The sequence below is a fragment of the Eimeria mitis genome, genomic scaffold (assembly GCF_000499745.2).
Source record: "Eimeria mitis Houghton genomic scaffold, Emh_scaff5269, whole genome shotgun sequence".
NCBI classification, from domain to species: Eukaryota; Apicomplexa; class Conoidasida; order Eucoccidiorida; family Eimeriidae; genus Eimeria; species Eimeria mitis.
The window spans coordinates 2,395-3,631 of record NW_013573550.1 but is presented as its reverse complement, the minus strand read 5'-3'; the positions used below and the strand labels follow the sequence as shown (position 1 = coordinate 3,631).

General features: G+C 48.7%; 1 protein-coding gene across 1 annotated transcript in view; it reads left to right on the top strand.

Moving 5' to 3' along the window:
• Positions 1-200: 200 nt before the first annotated feature.
• Positions 201-1,237, top strand: part of EMH_0080930 (uncharacterized protein) — a gene marked incomplete at both ends in the record, with an annotated part of 2,664 nt that continues 1,627 nt past the window's right edge. The window contains 4 exons of the mRNA XM_013500317.1: positions 201-206; positions 720-751; positions 899-1,011; positions 1,191-1,237. Of these exons, the coding sequence (XP_013355771.1) occupies positions 201-206; positions 720-751; positions 899-1,011; positions 1,191-1,237 (198 nt within the window). The remainder of the gene's footprint in view (positions 207-719; positions 752-898; positions 1,012-1,190) is intronic.

Below are 1,237 nucleotides of genomic sequence, written 5' to 3'. Positions count from 1 at the left end.
GGTGTATGGATAAATATAATAATCTGTTGGCACTAAGAAGAGCAGCAGTATATACAGCAGAATATTGTGGTTTGCTGCTACTCTCTCTCACAACAAACCCTAAACCCTAAACCCTAAACCCTAAACCCTAGGGGTTTAGTTAGGCGCCACCTCAGCGCTTGTTATACATAGAGATATAAGAAACGAAAAAAGCAAAAAAGATGAAAGTATAATGTAATTAAAAAAAAAAAAAACAGCAGTAGAAACAGCAGCAGAAAACTGCAGCAGACACAACCCCACCACCTCCTGCTGCCACCGCATCTGCTGCTGCTGCTGCTGCTGCTGCTGCTCCTGCTGCTGGCGGTGCTGCTGTTATGTATGCTGATGGAGCAGCAGCAAGAGCAGCAGGAGCAGCAGCAACGGCAACTACAATGAACTCCTAATGAATTGTGTTTGTAGCACTGTCTGTTTTCTTCTCTTTTTTTTATTTTATAATATAATATATATATTATAATTCCGGTGTATGCGCAGCTGCAACTTTTTTCTGTTCTCTCGCTGACCAGTGGTCAAGGGAAGACAGCCGCTGCAGCTGCTCTTTGCGATGCTTCTTTCATCGTCAGTATTTTCCTTTTCCCTTTATTTAATTAATTTAAATTTATTTAATTAAATTATATTTCTTTATACATTTATAAAAACACAAAACAACTCATAACACCAACCCCCTCCTCGCGCACGTGCAGAGCCGGCGCCGACTGCCGGCGGCGGCTGTGCGGTGTACATACACTGCAGCAGCACTTAGAAAATTATATGAAACTAAACTTATTAAGTTTTAATAACTACAACGTATACCTGCTGGTGTCACTGCTGCTGCTGCTGCTGCTGCTGCTGCTGCTGCTGTGCTGCTGAATTGCTGCTGCAGTATCCCCCTCATCTGCCCCAGGCGCGGCGCCCCTGCTGCAGAGGCTCCTCAGGTCGTTTGCTGCGGCTGTCCTACGCGCCACGAACGCGCCTACTGGCCCTCTCTACGACAGGGTGAGCAGCAGCAGCAGCAGCAGCAGCAGCAGCAGCAGCGGCAGCAGCAGCGGCAGCAACAGCAGCAGCAGCAGCGGCAGCAACAGCAGCAGCAGCAGCGGCAGCAACAGCAGCAGCAGCAGCAAAAGCCGCAGCAGGAGTAGACCCACAGTTGCGCTGCTCGTTTTGCTGTGCTGCAGGTACTCCTCTCCCCATAGCTTCATCATCGGTTGCACCAGCAGCCGCT